Source organism: Dendrobates tinctorius, unplaced genomic scaffold (genome assembly GCF_039654945.1).
Source record: "Dendrobates tinctorius isolate UK_male_01 unplaced genomic scaffold, ASM3965494v1 ptg000070l, whole genome shotgun sequence".
Taxonomy (NCBI): Eukaryota; Metazoa; Chordata; class Amphibia; order Anura; family Dendrobatidae; genus Dendrobates; species Dendrobates tinctorius.
In genome coordinates, this window is record NW_027361738.1 from 65135906 (window position 1) to 65152751 (window position 16846).

General features: G+C 47.9%; 1 protein-coding gene across 4 annotated transcripts in view; it reads left to right on the forward strand.

Moving 5' to 3' along the window:
* The window catches only part of PRTFDC1 (phosphoribosyl transferase domain containing 1), a 42846-nt gene that overhangs the window by 9223 nt on the left and 16777 nt on the right, over window positions 1-16846 (forward strand). For 3 of the 4 annotated variants that reach the window (XM_073581777.1, XM_073581776.1, XM_073581778.1), the window contains exons 3-6: window positions 1055-1161; window positions 4244-4427; window positions 15202-15267; window positions 16415-16432. In XM_073581777.1, the coding sequence (XP_073437878.1) occupies window positions 1055-1161; window positions 4244-4427; window positions 15202-15267; window positions 16415-16432 (375 nt within the window). The remainder of the gene's footprint in view (window positions 1-1054; window positions 1162-4243; window positions 4428-15201; window positions 15268-16414; window positions 16433-16846) is intronic. The other variant, XM_073581779.1, reaches the window with a different exon arrangement.

Consider the following 16846-nt stretch of genomic DNA (forward strand, 5'->3'; position numbering starts at 1 on the left):
AATGTTATTTTTTATCATCTGAGAAAAACTGGTAAAAGTTGGTCCAGACTCTGATGATAAGCTTGTACTGACATGCACAAGAAAAACTGACTGGGTTTCATAAGTGATTTTGCTCAGAGTTTTATCAAAGTTTTATCAGAATTTCATCACTTTTTCTTGAGAAAAAAAATCTTCAAATTCTCCCTTCTGACAGTCTGTGAATATGGGAACCTCCCAGATGACATTAAAGTTCTGTCTGATCTTTTACAAGGATCCATAGACTTGTACATTGTGATTTGACACTCAAATGAATATTGTCTGTGTAATTTGTGTATACTGATGGCACTCGTACAAGAAAAACTGACTGATGGTAGGAGCACTTGGCCAACTTAACCGAAAAATAATGCATTTCTCCTAGTCCTCCATATAGTATAATGCACGCCCCATTGTCCTCTATATAGTATAATACACACTTGATAGTCATTCATACAGTATAATGCATTTCCCATAGTCCTCCATACAGCATAATGCATTTCACAGTCCTCAATATAGTATAATGCACAGCTCATAGTCCTCCATATAGTATAATGCAGTCCCCATAGTCCTCCATGTAGTATAATGCAGTCCCCATAGTCCTCCATATAGTATAATGCACTCTCCATAGTCCTCCATCTAGTATAATGCACTCTGCATAGTCCTCCATATAGTATAATGCACTCCCCATAGTTTTCCATATGGTATAATGCTCTCCCCATAGTCCTCCATATTGTACAATGCACAGCCCATAGTCAGTCCTCCATATAGTTTAATGCACCCCCCATTGTCCTCCATACAGTATAATGAGACTGCTTGGCTCGTGGGTCCCATAGCAGCCGTGTGAATTGCCGCCATTGGCTGTACGCCACTGAGTATCCTCTATAGTTAGTGACTTATAAATATTTTTTTAATCAGTGAATATTCATTAATTTTACAGCTAAACATAGACTTGTTATAAGACAGTCCTGAAATGTGTAGCTCTCGTGTCATTGTCCCATTACAAAATGTACTAAGAATGACTAATATTTTGACTTTGTAGATTTCTGACAAGTGGACGGGATATAACTTAGATGTATTCACCCTCCCCAACCATTACCTCGAGGATCTGGAATGTGTCTTCATACCACACGGAGTCATAGTTGACAGGTATTCCCAGCACTGGGTGTCACACTGGCAAACAAGCAACCAACAAAAAAACACACCCAAAACTTGGTATTATCCCTCAACCATCCAGATAAAATGTCTGACGACCTCCTCACCTCCTTTATTGTTCCCTAGAATAGTTTTATTTACAAGCAGCTTTTCTATTCCCAGTGACAAGAGATAGATTGGAGCAGAAGATTTATCTTTGTGTTTACAAATAACATTAAATCTGACGTTTCCATCCCAATGTTTGAAGCCCCTGCGAATGATGTGATTAATATTAATTACTTATCCATTAGACTTGCTCATTAATTCATAAGAATGAAGTGCACCATAAATATTAGGCACAAAGTATACTTCGCTGAGGCTATACCCATGGAGATCGCATGGAAGTAACTATCACACATGCTCATCATTTCATGCTCTATCAGAAACTGTCAGCAAGCAGGTTAGCTTTAAGAAAAAGTCTGCCATTGTAAAAAAAAAAAAAATAAAGATACAAAATAAGAAAATAAGCTTTATGGTAAAGGCCCAAAGACTGGGGCTTCAGTACTGAGAGCCTCAGATGATCTCATAGATTACATCATTTACATGTCCCCCATGATTTGTTTCAAATGCAGTGATAACACGGAGACCTTGTGTGGACTTATATTCTAGTGGGCTCAACAGGATTTTCAAGGATTACAAAACATGTCTGCTTTTCAATCAGGAACTACACCATCACTGACTATAGATCGTGTCTGGTTTTGCGACTCAGCCCCATTGAAGTGAATGGAACTGAGATGCAATACCACAGACAACCCGTAGTCAATGGTGTGACTGTTTCTGAAAGAAAGCAGACATTTTTTTTTTCATCCTAGACAACCCCTCTAAGTAGTGCCAGCCATGTGTGTGCATTAAAAATTTTTTTTAAAAATATGTATGTAGCTGTTTGGGTTCACACAAGGTCATCAAAACAAGTCTACGCCTAACAGAAATCAAAACAGGGAATATCCTCATCAGGATCTGTCAGTAGAGTAACTTCAGGTTTTAAGTCTGTAACTTCAAGCCTCAATAATTCATCTTGAGAAAAATTTGTTTGAAAACAAAATGTGCTTTACACACCCTCCCCGGGTCCAGTGCTGAGTCTCCACCGCTGCTCCTGATGTCTGGTACTGTCTGCAGAGTCCTCGGTGCTGGAGCCAATAACTGGGCTCGGCTTCTCTGCCCAAATTGACAATAACGGGCACTGGAGACAGTGTCTGAGACTCAGCACTTGACCAGGGGAGGGTGAGTAAGCATGGTTTGTAGTTTTTAAACAAACTGCTGCCAGGGAAGCGGCGTTTTCCAAAACATTTATGGCTTATACTCCAGGGCTTTGAACTCCTCCTCCTAATCTGCACCATGTAGAGGCCATGTTGATTCTCCTAGATGTGTCCACTTGATTCAATACCCAGGCGCAGCAGCTTTTCCACATGGGCGGCTGTGCCTGGTATTGAGACTTTATCTGATTCAGTCCCATTGAAGTAAAAGGGATGAGCTACAGAAGACCTTTATCTGAATGTGTTAATAATGAAGGCTCCTTCGTTGTGCTGGATAGTTGGGTTCCTAGATGTCTGACCCCATTAATCGAACATTGAAGGCTATTCCTCTAAGTTTTAATGAACTTCCATAACTCTGTTATAGATGTAGTTTTTCCTTTACCAAGCGTCTCTCACTTTGGAGAACCCCGTGTGTCCTTGTGTTACATGAACAGGTCGCTATTTTAAAAGTATCTAATATAAGAAAAACATTGAAAAAGTGGCTCAAAGAGTCATCTGCTTCTTCATATCGCAGCACCAACAAAGGTCCCACCATTGTCATTGATTATTTTGACCACAACTGAGTCCTGGAGGAAGAAGGAGGACTCTTCATATTGCCCATCGAAGCAACGTCTGTAGTATTGAGGCCACTGAGAGTCGTGGACAAACGTTTAGGCTGTTACCAGGCATTACCATACCATTAGCATTACCTCTCCTTAGTGGCGTAACTTGAAGGTCATGGACCCCGATTACTGCAAGTCTTTTACACTATTGGTCTTTTCCTATAGGGCTTTTTGGACCCCTTAGGCTCCAGGCTTGGTTGTGATTTCAACCCCTACGCCTATTGTAGATACACCCATGTCTCTCCTTAGGCCTCTTTCACACATCAGTTTTTTGCCTTCAGGCGCGATCCGGCTTTTTTTTGTAAAACCGGATCCGGCAAAATGCAATGCCGGATCCAGTTTTTCCCCATTGACTTGCATTAGCGCCGGATCGTGCCGGATGGCATTGCGTTTCATCCGTTTTTTGCCGGATCCGGCAACTTGTCTCATTCCGGCGTCTGGAAAAAACGGCTACTGTAACGTTTTTTGTCTCCGGCGAAAAAGCCGGAAGCGCCGGATCCGGCGCTTCCAGCTTTTTGCTACAATGAAAGTCTATGGGCGCCGGATCCAGAAAAAGACGGATCCAGCCACCGGATCCGTTTTTTTTTAAGTCTGCGCATGCTCAGATCCAATTGGCCAGCCCCCAGGAACAGATATAACCTGCTAGACGGATCCAGCAAAAAAACGGATCCGTTTCTACAGTTCTCCAAAATTTATGCCGGATCCGTTTTTTCTAAAAATAGCCGGATCCTGCCTGACGGCAAAAAACTGATGTGTGAAAGTAGCCTTAGAAATCACATCTTATGTGATAACTTCGGGAATACGCTGTGCGTCGTACACAGAAGTTCCAGGGGCAGCCGCACTTTGTGTCTTAAAGTTGTCCAAGTTACATCATTTTCCTACACCGCATTGTCTGTCGGATCTTTTTATATCGGACTCCCCTTTTTTTTCTCTCCATAGTTTCTATTAACAATAGTCTGGATCTTGAAAGAGAGAGGACGCTCTGATGTTAGCTGAAGAGCAGCTTTCATCTCTTACCTTTGATGAGGACAATATCCTGACATCCTGTAACCTCTATTATATTTTCCGTAATATCCTTAATGCCACCGGCGTTAGATAATGACTCTCTTCCTCCTCCTCCTCCGCTCTCCTAGGACGGGTAGATTGGAGACTCTGACACATTTTAATTGTTTTGTTTTCCAGGATAGAAAGATTGGCCAACGATATCATGAAAGACATCGGAGACAATCAGATCACCGTCCTGTGTGTGCTCAAAGGGGGCTACAAATTTTGCGCTGACCTTGTAGAACAAATCAAAAACCTGAGCCGCAATTCGGAAAGGTTCATCTCTATGAGAGTAGACTTTATCAGGCTGCGGAGTTACTGTGTAAGTCAATTATTATTATTATAGTCTTTTTCAAAACGGCCTAAAATAAAAAAGCTTTGGGGCCTTGTTTGATCATCGACTATCGTTCCAGACAAAAAGTAGATTTCAGCATGAACTAATATTTCTATATATTTTATGCAATCAGGTTAGTTTTACAAGGCCAATCCCTGTCCACATGCACCACGGTAAGAGTCCTCATACATGGGGACGAGGAAGGGATGGTGTAGGGGTCAGGGCAACCTGCAAAAATGGAAGTCTCCTTTTTTTGGATGTTTGATATCCTGCATTCTTGCGTTAAGTAAACTGTATGGCTGGACTTGGCACTGGGGTTACAGAAGCTGGACGCATGACCATTGATTGATTCACAAATTTGCTGCATGAGTTGTAATTTTCGTAACAAGGATGGGATTACATTCTATCCTGGAAGATCAATAAAAGCCTTTTGAGTTTCTTTTAGAAAGGTTTGCTTTATATTCCAGTAGAGCTTCTGAATCTGATTCCCCTCATGGGTTGGTGTAACTACAGCTCTAGAAATCCATGGTGGTGGCTTTTTGTCGCTTAGCTCCTCTGAGGGTTCTCCTTCGTGTAGAAGATCTAATTATATGGCAAAAGTCACCAGACAAATTATTTTATAGCATCGTTAGACCTGGTACTAATGCACCAAGTTGGAAGACATTCGCGAGCCACATGTGGCTCCTGAGCTACAGGTTGGGGACCCTCCGTTCTAGGGCATGTCCAGCCTTTTGAGTCTCTTTTGGAAAGGTTTGCCTTATGTTCCAGTAGAGCATCTGATTCCTCATGGATGGGTGTAACTACAGCTCTAGAAATCCATGGTGGTGTTTTTTTGTTGCTTAGCTCCTCTGAGGGTTCTCCTTTGTTTAGAAGATCTAATTCTATGTCAGTGGTCCCCAACCTTTCTTACCTCAAGAGCCACTCAGCTCTGAGAGGTTTGAGAGCCACATCCAGTGCCTTAAATTAGTCACATCAAGCTCCTGCCTCCCACATTAGTGACACCCACTTCCCTCTTTATTGATATGACAGCCAAAGCTTCCCCATAATGAAGCAATATGCTTACATCCAGGGGTTTACTCTTTACCCCCCATTTGGTATTTTGGCAACAAGCACTCTCACCGTGTTCTTGCATCTGGTTTCAAGCAGCCTTCTGACTGACAGTGTCCTCCTTTCTCCACCTTACCATAACTCCCGTAATTTACATCTTCAACCAGTAGACCAGTTCAGATCTGCACTTAATGGCTTCTCGCAAAAGTCACCATCTAGAGACAAGTTCTTTTATAGCATTGTTAGACCTGGTGGTAATGCACCAAGTTGGGCCGACAGTCGCGAGCCACATATGGCTCCTGAGCTACGGGTTGAGGACCCTCTTTCTAGGGAATGTCCAGTTTCAAAAGTACACATTCATGAATTAATAATGGGGGTCCTAAGTTCAAGAGTCTTCTCTCTCTTGCCCAAAATGGAGAGCGGGGTAACAGGACATGCCAGAAGTGTCCAATATCCTGAGAATGAGAATCCATGGAGCGCTGTCAGGAATTAAGAGATGCGCCTTTCTCGAGATTCATCATTTGTACAGTAGTACTGAAAATTGCTGACCACATGGGTAGCCACCTTTCCATTTCTGATAGTTTGCAACATGGCCCTGTTCTCCACATACATTAGATGTAGGTCGAAGAGATGGGATTCACAGCTAAGCTAACAGTCATGGCATATTCCATTATTATGCTATAAAAGTCTCACAATCGATATCACATTTTGGTTCCCCTATGATCAGGTTGCAGGGAAATTAAATACTTTTTTAACAGATTTCCCCACTGATTCTAATAATTGATCACTGGTTGACCCAATATTGAAATACTTTATCTACTTATAATTAAAGGACCATTCTAACAAGTAGGATTTGTCCAAAACAGAGCTCCTAAAGCAGTTCTGTCGCCAGATTTTACATTAGAAACGGTATCCATTATTAAATATATGACTTGACGGTGTACTTACTTTGAAAATCCATGTCAGAACGTCTGTGTAATTTTCATTTTAAAAATGAGCATTTTACGAAATCAGATAAAGAGTCCAAGTGTATTCGATCTCCGCCCGCCCAGCCTGAATGACTGCTGCAGCTTGTTCTGAGCAGTGCGAGATCTCAGCAGGGAGGAGGGACATTGAGGAGCTGGCAATAGGGCTAAGTGAGTGAATATTGAGTGTAAACTTTTCAAAAAGAATAAGGTCATTCTGACATGGATTTGCAAAGTAAGTGCACCAATCTCATCATGTACGAATAATTTATTTATATATGTGCAGTTTGTATTGTGTGATACCGAAAGCAGATCTGCCTTAAAATTAGGAGAATGAAGGAACTAAAGGTTCCTTTTCCTGATTACTAGTGAGGAGCGAACGTGCTCAGATAAGGTGTTATCCGACATTGCTTGTGTGCTAACCTAGTGTCTTCGGTGTCCTCAAAAAATATATTCAAGACCCTGCGGCTGCTCGACAGCCGCAACACATGCAGGGATTGCCAGTTTGTTAGGCAATTCGCAGATCACTACTGATTACCTATACAGTGAAACTCCGGGTCACTGATATGCAGGAAACTGTAAGGGCCCCGTCACACATAGCGACTCACCAGCGATCCCGACAACGATATCAACTTGTCAGGATCGCTGGTGTGTCGCTACATGATCGCTGGTGAGCTGCCAAACCAGCGACAATGAGCGTTCGCGTCGCTGTGTACCTTAGATACCAGCGCGCTGGTGCAGGGAGCTGGTAACCAAGGTAAACATCGGGTTTCTAAGCTCCGCGTGGCGCTTAGAAACTCACTGTTTACCTTGGTTACAAGCTTGAGCTCGCTGATCTCCCGCCTGCCACACGCAGCGATGCGTGCTGGCCAGCGGGAGACCAACGATCGAAAAAATGTCCACCCCTTTCCACAACGATCAGCGATACCCGGCAGGGGGGCCGGTCGCTGATGGGTGTCACACACAGCGATCTCGCTGGTGAGATCGCTGTTGGGTCACACAACTTGTGACTCAACAGCGATCTCACTAGCGAGATCACTGTGTGTGACGGGGGCTTAAGGGCCTGTTACACTAAGCGATATCGCTATGTCTGATACTTACCTCCGACCACTCCCCCACTGGTTATCGCTGATCGCGTGAGAACGTCCTGGGCCGTTTCTCGTCTTCAGCTTCCTGCTGGGGCTTCCTGCTGTGACGACAAGTGACGCGTGGAGCCGGGCGGGAGGACGCAGGATCGCCTCGTCTGACAGGTAAGTAGCGACCCCCGACCCCTGCGATGTCGCTGGTGAGATCTGCCTGTGTGGCAGCTCACTAGCGACCACTTAGCGATGTACCAGCGATCCTGACCGCGTCATATCGCTGGTCGGGATCGCTGGTACATTGCTAAGTGTGACAGTACCTTAAGGCTGTTCCATTCAGAGAAGTGTGGTTGTGCCACAGTGGGTGCTGGCTGGTGCCACAGTGGGTGCTGGCTGGTACCACAGTGGGTGCTGGCTGGTGCCACAGTGGGTGCTGGCTGGTGCCACAGTGGGTGCTGGCTGGTGCCACAGTGGGTGGTGGCTGGTGCCACAGTGGGTGATGGCTGGTGCCACAGTGGGTGGTGGCTGGCGTCACTGTGCAGAAAATCTATTTTTTCGGAGGTTTGTTGTGGGTTGTGACAGTTGGCTCACCACCAATCAGTACTTGCTAAAATATCAAACCAATGAGTTTAATAGGGGCAAGATTTGTAAGAGCAATGGCTGCCATACTTTAGTTTTTATGCATGTACCAGATTACTGAAAACCAAATTCTTCTATATTTTGGAATTTTCTGTGTGCAATACTTTAGCTTGACCGCATATGGCGACTTCAGTTTTACCTTCTCCTCGATACCTCACCGCCTCCTATCATCCCCCTCTTTCCTTTCTCCTGAGAATAAGACACGGTACAATTTAAATTCTTTGGATAATTTTGGCCACAGCGGCCAATTTTATTAACAAACATTAACAATAAACATTAAATAATTCAAAATTATGAGGGGAGGGTTCTTGGAGCTAGAAAGATCTGGCTATAAACTTATTTCCACCATGTTACCCCCAGCCGTCCAGCCCAGCTCGAGGGCACCGTAACTCCCCTTCTGGGAGACCAACCACCATAGCTCCCGAGGTAAAACCCCATCCAGAGCCCATACCCAAAAGCCAGATCCCCCATACCATTTTAAACTGTCGGGAATGTTACTTCCGAATCCTTCCCCGACCAATCACCGTCAACTCCAAGAACCCCACCCCCCGCCCCACAGCCACTGTGACAACAGCAACAACGACGCCTCGTATAGACCCTGACAAGAATTTATACACCGATCACCTTTTTTTTTTTTTTTTTTTTTTAAAACGAACATCCCCTAGCAGCCCCCAACATGCTACCCAAAACAGGGAGGGTGGGTGGGACTTCTCTCCTCTGCTCCTGGCTGGTGAGTGCGGTTTTTCCCGCACTTTTTCCCTAATACAGGCTGCCCCCACCTCAAACCCCTCCCCCGGCCCCCGTCCCGGCCAACCATTTCAAACTGGCACAACACTAGTTCAAACTTCCCGCCCATAGCAGTCATGGGGGGCTTCCCCTAGGCTGTGCCCTTCCCCAGCCCCCTTCTTGACCGCATATGGCGACTTCAGTTTTACCTTCTCCTCGATACCTCACCGCCTCCTATCATCCCCCTCTTTCCTTTCTCCTGAGAATAAGACACGGTACAATTTAAATTCTTTGGATAATTTTGGCCACAGCGGCCAATTTTATTAACAAACATTAACAATAAACATTAAATAATTCAAAATTATGAGGGGAGGGTTCTTGGAGCTAGAAAGATCTGGCTATAAACTTATTTCCACCATGTTACCCCCAGCCGTCCAGCCCAGCTCGAGGGCACCGTAACTCCCCTTCTGGGAGACCAACCACCATAGCTCCCGAGGTAAAACCCCGTCCAGAGCCCATACCCAAAAGCCAGATCCCCCATACCATTTTAAACTGTCGGGAATGTTACTTCCGAATCCTTCCCCGACCAATCACCGTCAACTCCAAGAACCCCACCCCCCGCCAACCACGAACAGCCCTGACCACCTCAGGCTCGTGAGTGCCCCAAAACCACCAAGGCCCTCTCGATCCCCTCCTGTATTGACAGTGCCCATAAATCAATACCAATAGAATTTAAATGAACCCCATCGGCCAACCAAAAATTACCGGCACCTGTCTCCAATTCAAAGTGACGAACACTAATGCCCCCATTCCTGGACACAAACGCCGACACCGCGCGATTCAATTTCACCCTTGCCCTGTTAATCCCTTTCAACGATCTCGCTTGCCTCCACCTCTGTCTGGGTACCACATCTGACCATACCGTCACCACGTTCGGGAACGATGTCCACAACCTCAAAAAATCGGAACGTATGTCCCTAATTAATTCTCTCACCGGCCTGACCCCTAAATCATTGCCCCCCACATGGAAAACAATAATGTCGGGGGTTCTATCCAAGCGAGCGGACTTGGTTAACTCCAGGAGCACCCTGCTCCATACCATTCCTCGGAAACCCAACCAACGGACCAGCACCTGCTCCCTCCCAAAGCCCAATTGCCTACCATCTGGCCTCGCGTCGGCTCGTAGCGCACCCCAATAAACGTAAGAGTGTCCGAATATCCATGCAAGAAAGGGGTCGCCACCTGGAAAAAACACAACAGAATATAGGAAAAACACATCGAGGACATGCAAACCACGCAGCTAACGCCGAACATACAGTAAATACCGATCCGACTGCCACCTGCCAATTCTCCTAATCGCATCAGCCCCCAACCCAAGGCTGTCCGCTTCGGTCGCAGCACCAATTCTAAATGAATGAGACCCATACATGTCCTGGGGAAGGCCCAACTCTACCAATCCCTTCTTCAAAACCGCAATGAACTGGAACCGAGACAAATAGGTGCCGTCCGCATGGCACAAGAGAGGACCCGTCCTACCCGCCCATACGCCCCAATATGCTTCCAAACAGCCACTAGGGCACATTAATGCCCCATCAACTCGCCCCAAAACTACCCGTCTGCCCCTACCCTGTTGATCAGTTTTTGAACACCGAATCCAAAAAACAATGCCCCCCGCCCAAAATTCCACATCTTCTGCCAACACCCCTCCCGCCGAAACCCTGCTGCCTGACACCACCTCGCCAATGCGCATTGCCCCAAATAAGGCCAAAGAAAAAGCCAGCCGAAACAGGGCCAACTCAAAAACTGACGTGCAAATACCCCCAAGGACTCTGCCTAAGCCTTCCAACGTACTAAACGAAATAGGCCTTCGTTTGTCCCCGGCTTTGTTACCCCTCCGAAACCCTTTTAACGCCTGACTCACTAAGAAGCTCTTCGTAACGTCCCCCACCCCTTGCAACTTGAAACCGAAAGCTAAACCCGCTACAAACTTGTTTACCTTAGCAGCAGACCAACCGCTGTCAGCTGCCTTCCCAATTAAAAACAATACCGCCAACATCCTATCCTCATCACTTTCGACCCCACCCCACTCTGCCAACCAACTCTGCCATACTCGCCACGAAGAATCGTAGGCCGACCATGTCTGCTGCGATAAGGATTCCCGAATCAGTCTTCCTGCTCTTCCGTAATCACCTTCCACAGAAAGGAAGGGCATTCCACGCCCGTGGCATCCGCTCCTGGCGAAAACGGCCCCACTGAAAACGAGACAAAGAGTCTGCTATTGAATTCGTAACCCCGGGCACATGCACTGCAGAAATCCCTGCGTACAAATCCAGACAGCGAAGAACCAAAACCCTAACCAATCTAACTACGGGGGGAGAGGAGGCCGACAAACTGTTAATGACCGCTACAACACTCGCGTTGTCGCAATGAAGGCGCACTCTCCTATTTTCGAACATGGGACCCCACACCAAAACAGCTACCACGATAGGAAACAGCTCCAATAGTGCCAAGTTTTTGGTAAGGCCCAACAACTTCCACGCCTGAGGCCACCGCCCCACACTCCACCTACCCTTACAGTAGGCGCCGTAACCAAAGCCGCCTGCTGCATCCGTAAATATTTCAAAATCAAAATTGCTCAATGTCTCCTCCTGCATCAGCGACCGCCCATTGTAATTCCGCAAAAACCGCTGCCAAACCATCAAATCGTCCCTATGCTCCTTCGTCAAGCGAACGTAATGGTGCGGAGCCTTTCACTCCCGCCGTCGCGCTAGCCAAACGACGAGAAAAAATTCGACCCATAGGCATGATCCTGCAGGCAAAGTTCAATCTCCCCAATAGGGATTGTAATTCCTTGAGGGTCACTTTGCGCAACTTCGAAATCCTGTCTACCTCCTGTTTCAACAATGCCAACTTGTCCTCTGGTAACCGACACTCCATCCTCTCCGAATCGACAACTATGCCCAAAAAACTTATAACAGCCTTAGGGCCTTCCGTCTTCTCAGATGCCAGCGGCACCCCAAAATGCTCCGCCACCCAAACCATGCCTGCCAACGCGTTCCTACACAACGGCGAATCCGGGGGGCCAATAAAAAGAAAATCATCCAGATAATGAATGATCGACTGCATTCCTGTAACATCCCTTACCACCCACTCCAGAAAAGTGCTAAACGTCTCAAACAAGGAACAAGAAATTGCGCAACCCATCGGCAAACACCTATCGAGGTAGAAATTCCCCCTCCAAAAACATCCCAGCAGCGGGATACTATCTGCATGAACCGGTAGTAACCGAAAAGCGGACTCAATGTCTGTCTTTGCCAACAAAGCCCCTGACCCATAACGTCGCACCCACTTAACCGCCGTATCAAAAGAGGTATACTCCACAGAACACAACTCCCTATCGATACCGTCATTAACTGACAAGCCTTTTGGATAAGACAAATGCTGAATCAAACGAAACTTATTCGGCTCCCTCTTAGGCACAACCCCCAACGGGGAAACAATCACGCCCGCAACAGGAGCCGTGGGGAACGGACCGGCCATCCTGCCCAAATCCACTTCCTTTTTTAACTTCTCATCTACTACCTCCTCATGCATTATTGCCGACCGCAAATTTTTAACAGAAAAAGGAACCACATGGCCAGGAGGTGGAATCCTGAAACCGTCAACAAAACCATTCAAAAGCACGCTGGCCTCTGCCCGAGCCGGGTACCTACTTAGAAAGGGGGCCATCTCTTGAACCCTCACCGGGCTCTCCCCCTTGACCGGCACCCACATTTGGCTTTCCTTTCCCTTTCTTAAAACATTTGGAAGCGCCGTGTGAGCTACCGTTGCAGTGGGAGCACACGTGCTTGAACTTGCAGCCAGCCCCGTACTTGCACTGCCCGTCATTAAATTGCCAGCACGCTCCCGACTTCTCTCTTCCTCCCTGGGTTGCCTGAGCACTGCTACCCTGACCTGCTTGCTGACTGCTGCTACCCCCGCTCCCGTGAAAGGACTGCCCATACCTCACTGGGGCCATCACCTTCAGCCACAGCCCGATATCCTTTTGATCCCACTTTATCTCCGGCCGTACCGCCTTCCTCTGCCTAAACTGCTCGTCGTATCGCAGCCACGCCTGGCCCCCATAAATACGATGCGCCTCCCCGATAGCATCTAAATAACAAAAAAGGCCAGAACAATTATCCGGAGACTTCTCCCCTATGACACTAGCCAAAATAGCGAATGCCTGCATCCAATTCACAAAAGTCTGCGGGATCAGACCCAACCTCCTCTTTTCTTCCTCCTCTTTTTTACTATCGTCCTTCTTCCCCTTATCCAGGTTAAACTTTTCCAACGGCAGCAATGAAAATATCTCCACATACTCGTCCCGCCAAATCTTTTCCTTCACTTCTTTCTTTAAATGGGCCCCCAGCGGCCCCTCAAAGCACACATAAACCTCTCCCTTAGCCCTATCGTCCAGTTTTATCCTATCCCCCTTATCCGTTTCCGTCTGCACTGAAACAGATACTCCTGCCGCAGCTCCTTCATCGCATTCTACCGCGCGTAACACGTCACCACCCGACTCTGTGCCCGAACCGCGACTCACTATCCATGCCCCCGCTGGGGACGGAGCTGCCTCCCCAATAACCCCCCCTCCAGTCTCCTCAATATTTGCGACATGTTCGCCAAAATGTCCCTTAGCCCCGGCACCTCAGCCCCGCTAGGCCCACTACGCCCCATCCGCTCCCTACCATCTCCCTGCCTGCCCCCATCATCCTGCAATACAGCCCCTGCGGGCGACAAACACGACATGGAGCCATACTCACATAGCTGCGCGGGTGCTGTGTCCCCGCCAGCTGGAAATCCGGAATCCTGACGTCCTCGAAGATCCTGATGCAGGCACCGCTGCTCCAGGCCCGCGCCCCTGGCCTCCTCGTCACCAGGGGGGACCCGAGCATGCGATACCCGCCGCTCCCGAGAACTCCCCCTTGAGCGGGACCCGTGACAGTCCCTGGACCCATGCCCGACTGGCCGGTCCGTAGCACCCTCCGGGCGACTCCCGGATAAATGCCCCCAGGTGCCTGATGCCTCGTCTGCTGGATAGGGGCCAGGCAGGGCGACCACGCTAAGTCGCCTCCCGCCCGTCGACCGGTCCGGGCTCCATGTGCTGCTGGGACCAGGCAGGGCGTCCCCGCTGAGCCCCCTCCTGTCCGCCGATCGGTCGGGGCTCCACATGCTGCTGGGACCGGGCAGGGCATCCTCGTGCTGCCCCCCCCGACCGCCGCACTCACGCTATGGACTGCAATGGGGGAAGGCAGGGCGGCAGCATCCAGCACCCTCCCGCCCGACTCACCTCCGGTCCTTCTGCTGACGGTGGGGCCAGGCAGGGCGCTGCCGCAACGCCCCCTCCTGCCCGCCGCGCCACGTCTGGTGCCCTGGCTGGCAGACGCCCCCGAGCGGTCCTCATCCCCGGGGGCGCCCTCGATCCTGCCTCCCGCCGCTGTGTTGCCCGGCGCCGGCCTCGCAGCTGTGAGGGCCTGCCGCGGCCTTCACTCTCCTCCCTGCTGCGCGACTCTTCGGCTCCTGCCCGCGACGTCACTTCCGGTCCGGCCTGCTGTTCCTGTCCAGCTCCCCCACGCTTGCCGCCCGCTCTGACCGGCCGGCTGGGCGGATTCCTGCCGGGACGGGCGCAGGGAGGGGATGCAGCCCCATCTGTTGCGCCGCCTGCAGGGTCCCTGGAGGGGCTCCGCAGCCGCCGCCTGCTGCGGGCTGACACCTCCGGTGACAGCCTTTCGGGGGGACGGGTCCTCCTTCCACGCCGGCTGGTTCCCTGCTCCGCAGCGCTGAGGAGGGAGGAAAGCTGGGTCTGTAGCCATCCTCCCCTCCTGGACCTGGCCACATCCTGCAGCCTGGCGAAAAGTTGCTGCTCGTCGTCCATCGATTCAGGTAGGACTTCTCTCCTCTGCTCCTGGCTGGTGAGTTCGGTTTTTCCCCGCACTTTTTCCCTAATACAGGCTGCCCCCACCTTAAACCCCTCCCCCGGCCCCCGTCCCGGCCAACCATTTCAAACTGGCACAACACTAGTTCAAACTTCCCGCCCATAGCAGTCATGGGGGGCTTCCCCTAGGCTGTGCCCTTCCCCAGCCCCCTTCTTTATATTTTGTTGTTATAAATATTTTCTCTTTTAGCGATCCTGGCTACGTCCTTTCGCCTCTCGGGGTTGCCGCTTTGGCATTTCTAAGTGTAATGCTGATAATGGATGTGATATGACTCACGGATGTGTGTGCCAGTAATTTCCTGCTAATATCCCCATCTTGTTTTATTCAGAATGACAAGTCTACAGAAGACCTGCAGATAATTGGAGGGGAGGACCTGTCAAAATTGACTGGAAAGGTATTTAATGCATCATTTCACTTTAATATAAAGTGACTCCACTTAAACACTTCCACCTTTCCCTACACGAAACAAAAGCCGGTTCATCCGCCATATCCGGCTGATTCTCACTGGATGGGATGAAAATGAGGTATATGAGCAATGTTCATGTGACTCCTAATATTTCTAATTCGATATGTGTTATTTATTGACTAAGGGTTCAGTCCCCTAAATACTAGCTCCCCCCCACCCCCAACAGTAATAAATGGTCCTTGAGTCACTTTCTTGTGTCAAATTATATTCAGCCTTCGCTAAATCACTTCTGAGAATGCCATATTGGGTCACTCGAAGCCATTTGCTTGACTGGACCAGTGTGGATCAGATCTTTGAAAAATAAAAAAAACTTAAAGGGAAACTGTCAGCAGGTTTTTATACATGGAAGTAGTGGTGTGACTGTATAGGTGCTAGTCCACTGTGAAAAATGAGACCTTTTTTCTACAGATCCAATGTGCCAGTCACAAGAAATCTAGTGGAGAAGATGTATGCAAATCTAACTGAAAGATCACTGGGGGTGTGTCAGTAGATGACACACCCCCAGTCCACTTCCATCTTGATTTGCATGTGACTTTTACAGTAGATTTCTCATGACTGGCACATCGGATCTCTAGAAAAAAGGTCTTATTTTTGTTGCATAATAAGCACCTATAAAGCCAAACCACTACTTCCATATGTAAAAACCTCTGACTGTTTCCCTTTAAGGAGGTATTCTCATCCCTGATGCTTATCGCATATCCACACCTGTGGGATCTGAACCTCTCTTGAGAATGGGACCCCGTCTCGTGCCGATATAAATAGCAGCACATACACAGGTCTCTCTCTCAACTATCAGACATTTATGGCATATCCCATGAGAAATCTACAGAGAATTGAAAATAAAAACATATATTGGGAAGTTGTAAAAGCTGTAATACCATAAAATGAGAAGATTTATAAAGAGGTCGTCCGAAATTAAAAATGGCGCCCCCAGTGTCCATATGCTGTGTCTGGTATTGCACAGGTGCAGTTGAGAGTGTCACTGTTCATGGAGGTCAAGGTATTTATAACAATACCCCTGTAAAACATATCATGAAAATACCTGACAATTAATTGGAATTTCTCTTTATTCCAGAATGTCCTGATTGTAGAGGTAAGTATATTTACATTTTTTAATATTCTTTCTAGACCTTTGCTTTTTTTTATTTGTTTTCATGATATGGAAATATTTGTCAGTGTGATAAGTCCGTAGGTTCCTTTATAGATGGGCAGTTGTCTGAGGCAGCCATCTCTGGGGCCCGTTCTGCACTGTGTGCGATCACTTTTGATGAGCTGCGATCCTATTGGGGGCACAGAAATGCCTTCAGGACATGTTCACACCTAGCGTTTCTGCTGTTTTATTTCCATGCTTTTTTAGGGGAGGGGGATTTCATTGTTTTTACAGTGGAAGCAAAATAAGATTTCTAAAATTTAATTCACACAGTGCTCTTTTTTGTTTTTCTTTGTGTCTTTTGCGCTGCGTTCTTACTGCTTTGAATGGCTAAAAACCCTTTCAACTGAATGCGCA